Below are 14,918 nucleotides of genomic sequence, written 5' to 3'. Positions count from 1 at the left end.
GCTAATCTAAAAAAAGCAGGGTAAGGGCTTTCCAGAAACCTGGAAGCAGAGACATGGTGTGAGGATAAGTTTTACCCAAGGAGAAGATGGCCTTGCTGCTCCTGTTTGGATCCAGGAGGAGGAGTTCTTGATTTGTAAACATTCCCTTAAAGAAGCATCTATATTGTCTGCGCACATTCCCCCTACCTGGGGATATAAGCCCCATGGGTACAAGGGCAGTGGTTAGCAAGAATTCTGCTTCTCAGACCTAGAGATGCTCCCTAGGGGCCCTGGAGGCCAGTAGAAGGTATGCTGAGATCAGCTGCATCTACTTGCTTCTACCTACAAAACTGAGAACATATTGAAATCATCGTGCGTGCACAGACACAAGTGTACATGCACGTGTGCGTGGGATGTTCTTCTCTGACAGTTCACAACTCACCAGGAAGGACTGAAGGCAGGTCTACCATTTCCTCTTGTAGTTAACGACACGAAGCATAGAGCAAGGTCTTGGCTGAGTTGGTACTCAAGTCTTAATAACAACGAATCCTTCTCTAGCAGTTACTATGCACTCTAAAGTTATTTAATTTTTCATATTAATTTTCTTATTTAACTTACTTGATTTTCATAACAGCCCTATGAGGTGGATACTATTATTCTATTTTTCAGTTGAGGAAATAGAGGCACAGAGAGATGAAGTAACTCATCAAACGTCACAGAGTAGGTAAATGGAAGAGCTGAGATGACAAAGTAAAATTTAACAACAGAAAAAGATATTCTTGACATACTAAAAAAAGGATAATTATTCAAATTTTCTCTTATCTCTTCTGCACAGATCCAGTTTTGGGTTATGAATAAAATAAAAGGATTGATAGGAATCCTAAAGGAAATTGACAGTGCTGTTTATCTAGTACAGTTGGGTGTATTCTGTGTTTAGTTGCTAAGTCATGTCCAACTCTTTGTGACCCCATGGACTGTAGTCTACCTTGCCCTGGGATTTCCCAGGCAAGAATACTGGATTGGGTTGCCATTTTCTTCTCCAGGGGACATTCCTGACCCAGGGATCAAACCTAGGCCTCCAGCATTGCAGGCAGATTTTTTTTACCAGGAAGGTGGGCTTCCCAGGTAAAGTTGGCCAAACAATGCTAAAATACAAGCCACTTTACTAAAGAAATGAGAGGTGGACTTTCTGGGTGATGTGACTGAATGGGTTTCTTTCTGCCCTGAATGAACCCCACCCATAGCCTGCCCTCCTCCGGGCCCCTTCACATAGGTCACACACTGACCCAGATTTTCACAGAAGGAGGATTACGGATACAGAAAAATACAGAAAATGTGGGGAAGGGCACTAACGTTCCTTAAACACCATGAAGTTCATGATCATAGTAGCTACCATTTGTTGAGCATTTACTGTGTGCCAGCTACTATTCTAGGTATTTACAGGTATCAGTTGATTTAATCTTCAAAGCAACCTCACGAGATGTTAACATCCCCATTATACAGATGAAGAAGCTGAGGCTCAGAACGATTCATTCACTTGCAAGTGATCACCCAGCCAGTAAAGTGCTAAATCAATGATTTCATTTCCAGATCCCTTGATGAATGGTAGATACTCAAGTCTGTTATCTCCCTATGAAAAAAATGACATTTGAAAATAAATTCCACATACTTGTTTTTGGTGGGAGAAAGGAAGGACCTACCTGCCTTTCGACTTTCACAAACTTCCCCATCATGCTTTGGTCTTCAGTTTCTGATGTGGATGGTCTGGCTACATAGGGTTCATTCCTAGGAAAAAGCCCATAATGCTGTAAGATCATGACACCTATTTTTGCTCTGCAAGGTCACTTCAGCTAGGTGGGCCGTGGTCCCTGGAACTATCCTGCTTGTGCTCAGGCTTACAGAGTCTGGAAGAGCCCATGGAACTCTGCAGCCCACAGGCATTGGGAAAGGCCAGCGTTTCCAACCTTCACCAGGGATGTCTCATGCTTACCATGTTGACTGTAGGAAAATGTGAAGCTGACTATTAGGCTGTTCTCAGGAAGCTTTGTGTCAAGCTTAACTTAACACACCACTTAACTGTGCCCAGAGTGCTTGATTGCTCTAAATTATGTTCCTGGGCCTTTCCGTCTCAGACACTGGTTGACGATAGAGCGTGGTTGTCTCATCTCGGGAACCAATATTTCATCTGTTCCATTTAGCTAAGACTGGAAAACAGGCAAAACCTGGAAAACGATGCCAAAGATGATATTCGTAGGGAACAGGATTGAGACATGTGCTGCGTTTGCTCCTTAGCCAACCACAGTTCATATCTGCCTAAATTCCGGTTAGTTTCAATATTGCCCTATGTAGACGAGAACTTTCAGGGAGTCTAGCTACTACTTGAAACCATTCATGCTTGGTACTTTCTAGGCAGTTGTTTTTTCTCTAGGCTACTTACTCCTTCTAGGTCCCTGGCCAGGTTTGAGTAAAACTGTTTCTTTTTTTTTTTTTTCAATCTTTGGCTGTTTTGCACATCATGTAGGATCTTAGTTCCCTGATTAGGGATCGAACCTGCACCTTCTGCATTGGAAGTGTGGCGTGTTAACCACTGGACCACCAGGGAAATCCTAGAACAGTCTTGAATTAAATCAGATGTCAAAAACCAGCGGCCTCTGTGCTGAATCCAGCCCGCCAGTGCTTTCCTTGGCTTGCACAGAGTTTTAAACATTGGAGCCATTCAAAAGTGGAGAACTGCCCATCAGATCTGAATATTCAGCTTTTCTTGAGAAACTAGAGTATCTGGAAACAGAGGATCTCCTTTCCTAAAATTAGCAAGAGCAGAACTGAGGTTCTTCAGGGCCCTGTGGTTCACCCCTTGCCAGTCTAGCCCCAGAACTGAAGCCAAGATTAGATGCTCTGTATGATATTTCTTACGCCTACCTCCCTTCACTCATTTATGTTATTGATACTTGCCTTGAAGATACTGGGGAATAAAGAAGTGTAAATGCAGGCAGTGGGCTTTCTAAAGGATCCTTGCTCATCACCTATAAAAGGACAATTTTCAGACAGTTTTTCAGGGAGAGCAGAGCTGCTCTGGGGCGGGACAGCTGACTTCCTTCTCAGTCTCTGGGGCTGATGAAAGTTAAAAAAAAAAAAGCCAAAAGAGCTGGCCAGGAGGAATGCCTTGGGCTCTGCTAACATGAAGTATTCTTTCGGTTCCAAAAAAAAAACTCCCACAAGTCTCCTTTTATTTTCTAACTAGGAAACTGTCAGTTGCATTTTCAGTAGCCATACAAAGGAGTGTGGCTGTAAGGCTTTCATACAGAAATCTCTCAAACAGCCACAGGCTGGAATAGGCTGCAGGCTCTTTCTCTTCATCTTATTTGGGGGAATGGCAACCTCACCCCCATGGGAAAGGAACCCAGCTGAGACTTGGGCATAGGGACTTGGGCATAGGGACTTGGGCGTCGGGATGTGGTGCGGGCTTTGGACCCACACAGCCCATCAGTCAATGCCCCCGGGCCCCACCTGGGAGACTGCTGGGATGGGTAGGTGAAGGCGGCTCCTCTCTGAGACTTTTTATGTTTTGGAGTAGATGGAGGTCCAGGGGTGAAAATCATATCTATTCTGAAAGAGAGCACACAAAGAGGGGGGATTAAATGACAGAGAGCTTTGTATGAAAAGAGAGGAAAGCAATGTATTCTCTTTCTTCTGTCATCAGCTGTGAGTTTGGAATATAAAAGAAAAGAGCATAAAGAAAAGGGGGAAAGGAAGGGGTAAGGAGGAGAAAGAGAAAGAGAGAAAGAGGAAAGGAGAAAGACTTTCTAATCTTAATGCATCATCATTTTTTTTTTTCCTTTTGGCCCAGTGTACCGAGAGCATCTCTCCATCGCAGAGGAGAGAGAGGCAACCGAACCCCTGAGGCAGGGTGACAGCTGCGTCCTGTTCCTTCTTACAGGAAATGTCAGGTGTGCTGCAGCAGGTCTGGTCTTCCAGCTTTCATTCCACCCAAAACCTCTAGTTCGGGAGGTCTTCCTGCTAAGCCCTAGGCTCTGTTTTCAGCCGTGCCCTCTCTCCCCTGCAGCTTGGCAGGCTCCTTCAGCTACTGGAGGGATGAATTCAATAGTAGCTCCTATAGCCGCCTCCCCACCCATCAATGTCACCCTGAGCACAACAGAAGGCAAATGCCATCCCCCACCTGGCACTGAGCTGCGGTGCTCAGTGCTCATGGAGACAGCCTGGGAGGATTATCACAGGCCCAGGACCGCAGTACTCAGAAGGAGCCATGCCTCTCTATGTCCTGCAAACCCAACTGCTCCTCCCCGACCCTGTGCATGAGTGCGTGCTAGGCCACTTGAGTTGTGTCCGACTCTTGGCAACCCTATGGACTGTAGCAGGCCTGGCTCCTTTATCCATGAGATTCTCCAGGCAAGAACACTGGAGTGGGTTGCCATGCCCTCCTCCAGGATATATGTACCTATAAGTATATAAATATGTATAAGTTTGTATATATTTCTGAGTATGCAGTTAGTAATCATATTATGCATATATATCCACTATATATCACATAACTTTTTATCTTACTATATAGACTGTAAAAATATCATTTGATGGTGGCGTAACTTTTTAATGAGACCAGGTACCATTCTTTTCTTAATCACTATTTATATAATGGAGATGTGTTACAGAGGATGGGAGTTTTGTACCCCGTCCTGGATCTGGTTTCACTTCCAGCTCTGCCACCTACTAGTTGGGTAGTTTGGGGCAAGATCATTGTCCTGTAAACCTTGGTCTTCTCATTAGTATATGGCAGCTCTAATGTAAAACCTTAGGGGGTTATAAGGGATTGGAGACATACATGTGAAGTGCCCAGGTGATCAACAAAAACGGTGATAATTATTAGCTAGGAATCAATGCTGTTTCCATATGTTCACTGTTACAACTAACACTTGATGAACTTTTAATTGAGTAAAAATTTATATTTGGAACTAGCCAACTGGACTCATTTTAGATCATCTGAATTTTGTTGGCATATACAAAGGATCAGAGTTAGGGACCAGTAAGACACATGCTTTTTCTCTCCCTGAGGCCTGATCAGACTGTTAATCTTGGCCATGTCAATTTCATAGAAATTCTCCCCAGCTCATTTGATCTCGTGTTGGTTGGCCTTGATGTCTATTTGATGAGTATTTTTGTTCTTAACATTTCTCCCCTGCATTGAGGATGAGTGGATGCCTCTCGCCCTCAGCTCTGCGGTCTCCCTGGCCAATTCCTCAGCAGCCAGGAGGGCACCATCCTTCCAGGTGTGCTGTCTTACCTTGTCTGAAGGTACTTGATTCGGGAAAGCATGTCGAGATGTCCTGCAGAATACTGTTCAATCACATCCTTCACGTCATAAGGCCTCAAAGTCTCCTTGAATTTTTTTTTATAGAGACGGAATTGTAGAATTCTGCCAGGCAAAGCAGAGACATTTGTGCATCAGGAGTGGACAGTGAAGGAACTTATGATACAAGCTGGACAAATTCTGGGGTGGGGGTGGAGGTGGGAATAAAAGAACCAAAAAGACACGACTTGATGAGAAGTCCCAGGTCCTGGTCCTCGTTCCACCTCTTAGAACCACACTGAGTTGGGCTGGCTGGTGTCTCTTCTTCATGACTATCCCTATTCACTCATATGAATAATAAGAAATTCATATTTCTTTCATTATGACAATAAAAGCTAACATTTATTACACATTGGGCTTCCCTGGTGGCTCAGATGATAAAGAATCTGCCTGTAATACGTGAGACCTGGATTTTATTCTTGGGTCTGGAAGATCCCCTGGAGAAAGGAATGGCAACCCACTCCAGTATTTTTGCCTAGAGAATCCCAAGGACAGAGGAGCCTGCTGGGCTACAGTCCACAGAGTCTCAAAGAGCCTGACATGACTGAGCAACTAACACTTTCACTTTTCACTACATGCCAGACACTGGGATGAGTTAATTTTTAACAATTTGCTAATAAATCGATTCACAGATGATGGAACTGTGGCCGAGGGAGCTTCAGCCTCTTCCCAGGGCCATCTTGTTGATAATGTCAGAGTTTCCCTGAAACCCAGGGTTGTATGGGGACAAGGCTCGCGGTCCTAACAGCTGCGTCACACTGCTTCCTATTTGAGGACAGCTGACATATCTCTTCCTCAATAGCCTCCTTAATCCTTTGGCTTATGAGCTCCTGGAAGAGAAAAGCTAGCTTTGGTTCTTCAAGTTTTTTCAGGCTGTTAATAAAGTGGGGCACCCAGAACTTGGAATCCTCACCTCCATCTTCCTGGGAATCAATAAAGTCGCCTTAGGTGATTAATCTTCTTGAAATCTCCCTCACGAGGTCAACTCTTACTGAACATAGTGTCAATTTAAAACACCGAATCACAACCCAGTGATAAGAAACACAGTTACCCAGGTCCTCCCATCTCATACTTGTATAAGCTTTTTTAAATGGTGCATTCAAGACTCATTTTGTTTGTCACAGCCCATGACTTCAGCCTCTAAACACTATTTTGGTCTATCAATTGTACCATTCAAGTCACTATCCTTTCCAATTCTATGTCACTTTCTAAGCCTGCCCATTACACAGTTCTACCAAAGGTGTGTGTCAGGAACTATGGCTTGCAGCCAAGTCTGGCCCACTGCCTGTGTTCGAAAATAAGAGTTGTGTTGGAACACAGCCTCAGTGATTCGTTTAAATACTGTCTATGGCTTCCTTTGCACTTCAAGATCAAAGTTAAACACAACAGAGACCTAGGGATCATAAAGGCTGACATATTTACTACATACCTGACTCTTCACAAAAAAACATCTGCCAACCTCTGAACTAAGGCATCAATGACAGTACTCCAAAGGACGCGGCAGAAGCCAGACCAGGAAGCATCTCAGCAGAGACCTCCTTCGAGCCCAACACAGATTCATTCATTGGTTTTCTTTGAATAAGATCATTCAACCAGTTAAGAATCCAGGAAGTTGTGTTTCTTATCCAGCCATACTTCTGGCACATTGTACAGTGATGTCATGAAGAACCATGTCAACAGCTTTGCTGAGGGCCACATATTATAAACTTTCGTGCTTCCTGCTCTATTAGACTAAAAATCTGAAAATTCCATGACTAGTTCTTAGTGACTCTGACTTAGTTTCTAGAATTCACTACCATCACAGTGGAGTGCTTATAAACTCATATTCCAAAGTTTTCTTGAAGTAGTAACATATTTTCTTAATTTTCTTATGGCATTTCAAGCAAAATAGGAATAGTCAGGGTGAATTATAAGTCTCATCTGAAACAGACCAAAAAATCCTATAATTGATTATCATGTTGAAAATGCTAATTAAAAAGAACTAAATGAATGAAGACAGATGGGAGAAAAGCTATTTTGAGTCAGAAGCTTATAAAAGAAGAAAACTCATGTCAACACACCCTCCGTCGCCAACAGCATTAAAATAAAGTAACACAACACTGTAAAGCAACCACGTGTGTGCTAAGTTTTCAGTCACGTCCGACTCTGCGACCCCGTGGACTGCAGCCCGCCGGACTCCTCTGTCCATGGGAGTCTCCAGGCAAGAGCACTGGAGTGGGTTGTCATGCCCTTCTCCGGGGGATCTTCCTGACCCAGGGATCGAGCCCCTGTCTCCTGTGGCTCCTGCACTGGCAGGTGGGTTCTTCACCTCTGAGCCACCAGCGAAGCCCAAAGTAACCATACTCCCATAAGAATGTTTAAACATAAAATAAGTAGTGGCAAAGGCAGGCAAGAGGATCACCAGTGACTCCAACCTGCTAATGACCTGCCAATGTCATCATCACTTTTCTTTAGGCAGCACCCTCCCGCTTAGAGTATTGAAGGTACTCTCTGAACTTGATCCAGGGGTTGAGAAATTTCCTGCCCACCTTCCCAAAGCCCAAGACCGCTTTACAAAGCCATGACCTGGAGGAGCAGAGCTGGGGCCTGGGAGGCTAAAATGGGAGGAGGTGCTTACCTGACGGCTCGGATGGCGGCCTTCAGGGTGGGGATCATGTCTTCGATGAGGAAGTCATTCCCGTAGCCCCTGTCTTCCGCTGTGGGGTCCCCCGTCCCGGCATCTGAGAGGGAGACGCCCATATCAGTGGCAGGCCACAGAGCCCTTCAAACTCAGCCTCCCAAGTCTCCATTTCCATTTCAGAACTCCCCACCCTCCCACCACCACGTGCTCTCCAGGGGTGACGTCGCTCAGACTTTCTCAGCGTCTCCCTCCCATAATCCAGAAGTCCGATAAGCGCCTGCAGTGTTGGACGGCTCCTGGGGGAGAGGGCGGGGAGGGCGGTGTGTGCTCCAGGGTTCCCAAGTGGCCCCTCTGGAGGCCGCCAAGGGCATGTACCCAGGTGTTGGTCGCACACCTGAGTTCAGACCCTGGCTCTGTCAGACTTTATCCTTGTGACCTCGGGCTGGGAGGTCGCTTTCTGAGCCCTGATCATCCTCCCTTTTGGGAAGTGAAAGGGGCACTCGCTCCAACAGCCCCCACAAGACACTTTCCCCATATTTCTCCCCACCGCCTTGGGATGTGGAGGTCCCCAGGTGTCCAGACCACTCTGCCCCTGGCCCCCTCCATCCTTCAAGGTGACCTTCTTAGCAATGCGCTCATCACGGGGCCACCCTTAGGAACCATGCGGTGTGTCTCAAGGCTCCCCGTAGGGGTTGGCCAGGCACACGTGGTGACCCCGGCCCGGGGGGACAGCTAACGTGGGCCCTCTGCGCTCAGGGTGAGGGCAGGAACCTATCACAGGCCCAGGGGCCGAGAATAAAACAAGCCAGAAGCGGGCAGGGCAGCAGGAGTGGGCTATTAGACTGCAGGATTCTTCCGCAGGGTAGGGAGGGAGGAGATGTGGAGAAGACAGGGTTAGGAAGGGGAAGGGGTTACCTTCAGAGCTCTGCCAGAAAGCGTATGCTTTCATGCGGAAGGCGGTGCGGAAACGCTCTTTATTGTTTGAGCCAACAGGCTTTGGTTCTTTAGAAGGACTTTCTTCTATGGCATCTACATTCAGAGGGGTAAATAGCTTTCCTTTAGTATTGCTACCACGAGGATTAGAAAGGCGAACCCGATCCAAGAGACCCAGCTTTTGGCTACAAAATAAGCAAAAGTGAACAATTTTCCTCCTTGAGTGCAGGCTTTCGTAATCTCCCGTCCCTCTCCATCAAGACGTATACATCCTCCTCCGCGCGGGAATAGGACCTGCGCCTCCGATGCTCAATCTGACTGAGCTGCCTGGAAAGGGATGCGGCTTGCTTCAGATGATAGCTCGGCAACTGACTAGCTAGTACATCTCCGGTGTGTTTCTCTGAATTTCAGTTTCCTCATATGCTTAAGTGCAGCTTAAATGAGATCCAGGATATAAAACGCCAGCTCCTGGTAGCAGGTAGCAAAGCTTTGGTCCTCGTCCACTCCCACCTCCCCTGCATCAGCAACTTCCTCAGCACCCCTCCATGGCGCCCAGATGGTGACCCACAGAGGCTAAGCCTTATCAAGTGTTCCTTAAACAGAACTGAATGACGTAAATGACACAAAGCAGGTGCCTTAACCTGGTGTCCACAGACACCTCCCCCCAACCATGGACCGAGTTTTTTGGGGGTGGGATCCATGAGCTTGGATGGGAAAAGCACTGCATTTTAAATTTACTAATTAGATTTTCATTCACGAATCTCATACTGAAGTTTAGCGTGTCTTTCAATTATGAATGTATGAATGAACCCCAGTAATACCCTCAATGCCCCAGCTGTATCCTCTGACTCTCTATAACAGAAATCACAGATCATCTTAAATCCTATTACCTTCATGTATTGCTATGCTCATCACTGCATCAAAATTACAGAATTATTCTACATGCCACTATATCACATCATTAGAGTCATCACAAAGAAGCACACGTATTGACTGCATCTCAAAAGTTTAAATATTTTGATAATTACATTTCAACATAATCAGCTTCTTTTGTAACTGTCTGCATTTTAGTCGTAAATTCAAAGTTGTTATTCTGAGAAAGGGTCAGGGAACTTCAGCATACGGCTGAAAGTCTTCTAGGCATAAGAAGAAACCTAACAAATCCAACAGGAAGTTGCCCTGGGGCAAAAACCATCTCCGTGTCCTTGGGCAAATCTGTGACCTTCTCAAACCTCAATTACCTCATCTTTAAAATAGGGATAAGCATGTCCCACTTGACTTGGTTGCTATGGGATGCTGTTTGTCAAGGATTTGGCATAAAGCACAGCACACAGGTGCTCTATAAACAGCAATTTCTGCTTCCGCTTCTTAACCTCTGCCTCTCACCCGAGTGGATACAGGAATGATGTCCTTTTGTGCGGCACAGACCAGAAAGAGCCCTAGTGTGTGCCAAACATCGATACACTCAGCTCAGCTTCTTTCTCCTCATCACCCTCATGGGACTTGGCACCCAGCAAGTGTGTGTGTACTTGTGGGAGAAGTGAGTGAATGAATGAATATGAATGTGGGTTGTCAAATCAGCTTTTCATCAGCCTGAGATAACTGAGTATTTCTAACGTCGATGTCTGGTTATGACGGTCACGTGCCTCATACCAGAAGCTGCTGCCGTCTTTGCGGCTTGGTGTAGTGAGGTGGTCCTGGCCTTGGGACTACAGAGGTGGGAACATCTCTTGTTGAGCAGGTGCCCTATGCTCTCTGAACACCTAGTCCTCATCGGTTAAGTGAGCCTAACCACACCTTGCTTAGCAGAGATCTGGGGACCACTGCACGTGATACTGTCCATGATGCTTCTTGCCTTCAGCTTGGCACAGAGAAGGCACTAAGAAATATTTGGTTCATGAAAGAATGAGTGAATATATGGATGAGTCATTGTTACTCCCAACTCCTTCTGACTGTTCTCTGTCCCACAACACTGTTACATTAATAACCCACCCATCAGGATAAATTCAGATGGTTCCATCTTTCCTGAGCTGGTCCAGATTTTTCAGAGTGGCTTTCCTGACCAGCACTAAGTTAATGACTAATGGAGACAAAATCAGCATCTGGAGGCTAAAAATACAGAACAAGGCAGGAAATCACTGAAGACACACAGAAGGCTTTCCCAGCCATGAACTAAGAAGAGGGGGGTTAGGACAGTCACTGCTCAGCCCCCTGCTTCCTGGCCTCTGCCTACCTGTCTTTGCTATACCAAGCAGATCCATCATTCCGTCCTCATCAGACCCCTTGTCCATCCCCGAGTCCCCTCCTGCATGCCTTGGTGCACTCAGCCATGTCCTTTCTTCCCTTCTCAGCTGACCTCATTCCCATCAGCCCTTTAAAACTGCCCAAGTGTCCCTTCTTGGAAACTACTCCCCATATGCTTCTGAGACAGGCTGTGTTTGTCTCTGGGTTTAATACAGTGTCAAGGCTTTATACGCCCATGCCCGCCTGCTTGTGCAGTCCTGGAAAAGCAAGGATTCTGACTGCTTATCTCTGAAGCCATCCCACACCCCTGCTCAGTACCTCCTGATGTTCAGGGCTTTGGGGCAAAACTGACCTGGGGGGAAACGTCTTGAAAAAACAGGTGACCTAGAACACAGAACTCATGCTGTGTGGGTCCCAGCTTCCTCATGTGCACAAGAATGGGGATCAGCCCACATTACACACGGGTGCATAAGGGTTAAATGAGGGAATGCACGTAAAGTGCTTAGCCTGCTGTCTGGGAGGCAGACGGATGGTCGAGAGATGCTTTCAATAAATGCTGGCTGTCATCATTATCTTGGTAAATAATCCTCTTCCCACAGAAACAGCAGAGGGCTAATGACATGTGTGAAAAGGATGGATAATATTTCCTAAGCCACAAAAAAAATGGTGTTTTTCTTTTTTTAAATGAACTGAGGTGAGTTGTCAGGAGATATATATATATATATATATATATATATACACACAATTTTACGGTACTTCTTAATGGTAGTCTGAAACACTCACCACCGTCACTGAGTTTGACCACAGCAGGAGATAAGTATCAATATATGAGGAGCTTAATTCCAGAAAAACTAAGCGAGACAAAAGTAATGGCCATCACTCTGTCCGGATTTGAAATCTCAGCGTAGGTGCTGATTATTAGATAATGAAAGAGATTGCTTGGTCCTGTCTCTGTGAGGACTGAGAATTCACTTATCTGGCATTTAAATGCTTCACTTCTATCTCTTAACAGTCTCAGTTGCTTGGGCCATGTTCACTTAATACCCCATTGGTCACAGAGGTCAGTTTATGAGACGAATTCCGACAGCATTACGAATCCAGATGCATTGGGCACAGGTCAGAAATCTCGGCTCTGAGTTACTCACAGTCATAACACCTAAGAGGCTTATGGAATTCTTCCTCCAGCAAAGTGGGTGATCAGCTTACTTCTTAATTGTGTTGCCTGAAACCCAAGACCCTAAAGGATAATCAAATGCAAGGCCAAGTTTATCCCTGAAACTCAAAACCCATCTGGGCCCTTCTCTGTATGGATTTCTAGTGCATATTTCAGGCCTTGTATTTGAAGGCTTGCAGATTTTGCAAGAAAAGCTCTCTATGAAGCTGACATCAGATTTCCTTAGAAAGCTAAGGTCTCTGATTTGTTAAGGGCGGACAAACAATTTCCAAACATGAGTTGGGAAAACTGGAAATACAGACTAGAGACAGGAAAAATAACATCAAGGTTTTTCTTTCCTGGCAAGATTATACAGTCCTTGCCCTGGGCTCTTGCTCCAGGAACTCTTGTTAAGTTGCTAAGTCATGTCTGACTGTTTTCAACCCCATGGACTGCAGCACACCAGGCTTCCCTGTCCTTCACCATCTCCCAGAGCTGGCTCAAACTCATGTCCATTGAGTTTGATGATGCCATCCAACCATCTCGTTCTCTGTCATCCTCTTCTGCTCCTGCCTTCAATCTTTCCCAGCATCAGGGTCTTTCCCAGCATCCAGGCCCTTTGCATCAGTTGGCCAAACTATTGGAGCTTCAGCTTCAGCATCAGTTCTTCCAGTGAGTATTCAGGGCTGATTTCCTTTAGGATTGACTGGTTTGATCTCCTTTCTGTCCAGGGGACTTTCAAGAGTCTTCTCCAGCAGCACAGTTCAAAAGCATCAATTCTTCAGTGCCCAGCACTCTTTATGGTCCAACTCGCACATCGGCACATGACTACTGGAGAAACCACAGCTTTGACTACACAGAATTTAAGTTGTGTTAAACTCTGTGCATTCCCCTATTTCATGCTTCCCAGCCTCAGCACAAGCTGTGACCTATGCTTAGGAAAACTTTCATCCTATCTTTTATCCAAATAACTGATTTTGTCTGAAACTTGGTCCAAGCAGCAGTCCCCAGGGACACTTCCACTTTTGGGCCAATGAGATAACCATTCTCTGTGCATTGTTTTGAGGCTTTTCTCAGCCATGGCACTTGGCCATCATAATGAAGTCTTCACCTTACAAGGGACTCTCTCACTATAGCAGTGGTTCTCAACCAGCAGTGATTTTGCCCCCAGGGGACTCTTGGTGAAGTCTGGAATCATATTTGATTGACATAACTTGGGGGGGTGGTGCTCCTGGCTTTCTAGTGTGTCAAGGCCAGGGATGTTGTTAAACTTCCTATAATGCACCCAGGGCAGCCCACACAACAAAGGCTTATCCCATCCAAAAGTCAATAGAGCTTCCATTAAGACATGAAAAGGGTAAGCTATTTGTTCAGAAACTGCCTTTGTCTAGTTATCCAGCACCTAACACAGTGCCTGGCACATAGTAAGCCCTTACAGCATCGTTATGATGTTGAGTGAAGGAAGGAAGAAATAATAACACTCGAGCTTCTGATTAACAAGATGCACCCAACCTCAGCTGATAAAGGAACTGCTGTAGAGTGGAAAGAGTGCTGCCTCTGGAGGAAGAGAACTGAGTTCAAATAGCTGCTTTGTGGTTAATAGTTCAACTTGGGTAAGGCATTAATTCTGATTCAGTTTGTATCTTCACCTGTAAAACAGAGCTAATGTCACTTATTTACCCAACAAAAATGTGTTCTGCATCTTGAAAATGCTAGACTCTTGGTAACTTGCTGAGGTTACAGTAGTGACCAAAGCAGGTATGGTTTTCAGCCTCCAGTTAGCTTACAATAAGGTCAAGAAGTCACGTGACAGGCAACCATACATATATTGCTAGAAATCTGACCAGCATCAATGAAAAAAAAAAAAAATGCAACCTGCTCTATCAGTTAACAAAGGATGCCGCCGCCATCAAACCATTACATTATAGCCACCCCAGATGGTGAGCCCTGAGGGAACTTAGGATAGAAACAGGATGCCTGCCATGAAGACCAGCCACTGCAGGGGACAGTTCTGGTAGGCCAGTGGTTGGGACTCTGCCCTTCTACTGCAAGGGCCGTGGGTTTGATTCTTGGTCAGAGAACTAAGATCTTGCAAGTCACAGGGCACAGCCAAAGAAAAAAGAAAATAAGATTCTAAAATAGAAAGAGAAAATAGGAATTTCTATCATTCTAAGTCTACCTGGAGACACCAAATTGAGTTTTAAGAAGGAAAGAGTATATCAACTTTACATTAAAAATATACATATACATGTTCACAGCAGCATTATTCACAACGGCCAGAGGGTGGGAACCACCCAAATGTCCATGGATGGATAAACGGGTCAATAAAATGCAGTACAGACATTCACTGGAGCCTTCAAAGGAAGGAGACTCTGACGCCAGCTATAGCATGGATGAATCTTCATTACGCCACAGGTGAAGTAAGCCCATCACAGAAGGACAAACCCGATACGGTTTCACTCACATGCGGATTCTAGAGTAGTCAAACCCAGGAAGCATAAGAGAGTGGTGACTGTCAGGGGCCAGAGGGAGGGGAAATGAGGAGCTGGTGTTTAACGGGCACAGGGTCTCAGTTTTATAAGACTGAGAAGTACCGAGACTGGTTACACAACAGCGTGAATATACTG

General features: G+C 45.5%; 1 protein-coding gene across 1 annotated transcript in view; it reads right to left on the bottom strand.

Annotated features, from left to right (window-relative positions):
- Nucleotides 1–14,918, bottom strand: part of KCNQ3 (potassium voltage-gated channel subfamily Q member 3) — a 302,253-nt gene that overhangs the window by 9,239 nt on the left and 278,096 nt on the right. The window contains exons 10-14 of the mRNA XM_027972891.3: nt 8,877–9,079; nt 7,959–8,061; nt 5,276–5,407; nt 3,487–3,585; nt 1,680–1,764 (exon numbers count right to left, since the gene is read on the bottom strand). Of these exons, the coding sequence (XP_027828692.1) occupies nt 1,680–1,764; nt 3,487–3,585; nt 5,276–5,407; nt 7,959–8,061; nt 8,877–9,079 (622 nt within the window). The remainder of the gene's footprint in view (nt 1–1,679; nt 1,765–3,486; nt 3,586–5,275; nt 5,408–7,958; nt 8,062–8,876; nt 9,080–14,918) is intronic.

The sequence above is a fragment of the Ovis aries genome, chromosome 9 (assembly GCF_016772045.2).
Source record: "Ovis aries strain OAR_USU_Benz2616 breed Rambouillet chromosome 9, ARS-UI_Ramb_v3.0, whole genome shotgun sequence".
Lineage (NCBI taxonomy): Eukaryota > Metazoa > Chordata > Mammalia > Artiodactyla > Bovidae > Ovis > Ovis aries.
The sequence above is the reverse complement of the archived record's forward strand: the minus strand, read 5'-3'. Positions and strand labels throughout refer to the sequence as shown.